The sequence below is a fragment of the Meriones unguiculatus genome, chromosome 2 (genome assembly GCF_030254825.1).
Source record: "Meriones unguiculatus strain TT.TT164.6M chromosome 2, Bangor_MerUng_6.1, whole genome shotgun sequence".
In the NCBI taxonomy this organism is placed as follows: domain Eukaryota; kingdom Metazoa; phylum Chordata; class Mammalia; order Rodentia; family Muridae; genus Meriones; species Meriones unguiculatus.
Window position 1 is genome coordinate 54,113,631 of NC_083350.1, and position 1,886 is coordinate 54,115,516.

Genomic DNA, 1,886 nt, shown 5'->3' on the forward strand with positions numbered 1-1,886 from the left:
TCTTACTAGCACTTGATTGTAGGTATTGCTCCGCAGCTTTTCCTTTTTCGGTGACTCTGTTCTCTCACAGTTTTTCTACTGGTTGTTTATCAGCGACCCTTACCCTCTCAGTATTGCTGCCCCGAGACGACATCCCAGAGCCTCGAACCACAGGACAGAGACCATCCTTGCTTATCCTCCTCGACATCAGAGTGAGCTATCTTCTCCTGCATAATGAAAGAGGTGGCTCCACCAACCTGGCTTCCTTCATGGCTGACTTATGTCTTTGGTACTATTTCAAGGACAACCTGTTTCCTGTACCCATACACACCGTCCCGTATTAACTTTCCTGCTATTGGAGATAAATTGGTACACCTTTTTACATGCATAATCACTGAGCCAAAGACCACTGTCACTTGCCCATGGGTTTTCAGGTCTCATCTAAATAACAGACATCTCACCAACTACAACTTCCTAGTGGACCCCAATAGAGGTTTCACACAATGCGCTTTGTATGGCTGATTCTTGGTGGTTTTGTTTTGATTTGATGCATTTGTATTGACTGTAATGAACTTCCAAAACCATTCTCAACAACTCCTTTAAAAAGTGCAGTTGCGGCAACCGGCCGCTACGGGAGCCCCGCCCCTCTGTTTCCGCCCAGGGCGGGCTGTTTCCGGCGCGGTCTCTCTGTTCCTTCCTTCCTGCCTTTGGGACCCGGAGCGTCCGCCGCGCCGCGTGGGCCGGCGGCGTTCCTTTGGCCTGCGCCTCCGAAGCGTTCCCGGGAGCCGCGATGGAAGAGGATCAGGAGCTGGAGAGGAAGGCGCCGGGCCGGAGGGCCCCCGCGGCGGGCGGCGGCGAGCGGCGGGCGGCGCTGGAGCTGGTACAGGCGGCCGGGGCGGACGGGCGCTGCGTGACCTTCGTGCTGCACGATGAGGACCACACGCTGGGCAACGCGCTGCGCTACATGCTGGCCAAGGACCCCGCCGTGCACTTCTGCGGCTACACCACCACGCACCCCTCGGAGAGCCGCATCAACCTGCGCGTGCAGACGCGGGGCGCCCTGCCCGCCGTCGAGCCCTTCCGCAGGGGCCTGGCCGGCCTCCTGGGCCTCTGCCAGTACGTGCTGCGCGAGTTCGAGACCAGCGTGGGGGACTTCCGGGAGAGGACGGCCGCCGGCGGCGGGGACGAGCCGCAAGCGCGAGTGTGAGCAGGCCCCTGGCTCCTTCTGTCACCATGTGCCCTGACCCCGCCCTGCGAGCACATTGGCCCAATAAACCACGTCTCAGGTTCAGCCCTCCCAAAAACTGCAGTTTCCATAACTGTTTAGAATAATGGAGTAAAACATTATGCTTGAAACAAATAATAAAATTACTATGTGTAGATGAACGCTATCATATATTTTATATGATATTTGAATGACAATAAATGATATATATATATAATATATCAGAACCATAGTTACTTTCTAGAAAGGACCTCTCATTTTTAATTAAAAACCTTTTCTGTAACATGTCTAGACTTTTTCTTGGTAACGTTAGGATGATTTTCAGTCAATACTTTTCGTACCTACTGTTATTGGCCCTGTTCCAAAGTGTTTCTCAGAGTGGAGACTGAGATAACCTATGAAAAGCACTTTGCATTCTTCGCAGTAGCAATATAGCAGCCGCTTTACTGTCATAATCATGAAGCCTAATCATAAATGACACAGTAATGTTTTTATGACTTTCCGCCACCAAACAGAATACAGCGCGATAACTAGTACAAGGGAAAAGCGCAGAAGATACGTTGAACATAGACTAGACTGGAGCCTAACCAGCCTGGGGGAAATAATGAAGACTTCTCTGAAAAGATGTGCTTGTCCTGAATCCACAGGCCATGCCTTCTGTTTCGCTTGGTGCTTCGCATTT

General features: G+C 51.7%; 1 protein-coding gene across 1 annotated transcript; it reads left to right on the forward strand.

Annotated features, from left to right (window-relative positions):
• Positions 1 to 657: 657 nt before the first annotated feature.
• Polr1d (RNA polymerase I and III subunit D) lies at positions 658 to 1,359 on the forward strand. Its single transcript, XM_021641458.2, has one exon. It carries the CDS (start codon positions 770 to 772, stop codon positions 1,184 to 1,186), a length of 417 nt encoding a protein of 138 aa, XP_021497133.2. The 5' UTR covers positions 658 to 769; the 3' UTR covers positions 1,187 to 1,359.
• The last annotated feature ends 527 nt before the right edge of the window (positions 1,360 to 1,886 follow it).

Coding starts and splice junctions, on each gene's coding strand:
- Polr1d (XM_021641458.2), top strand. CDS start 770: ATGGAAGAGGATCAGGAGCTGGAGAGGAAGGCGCCGGGCCGGAGGGCC.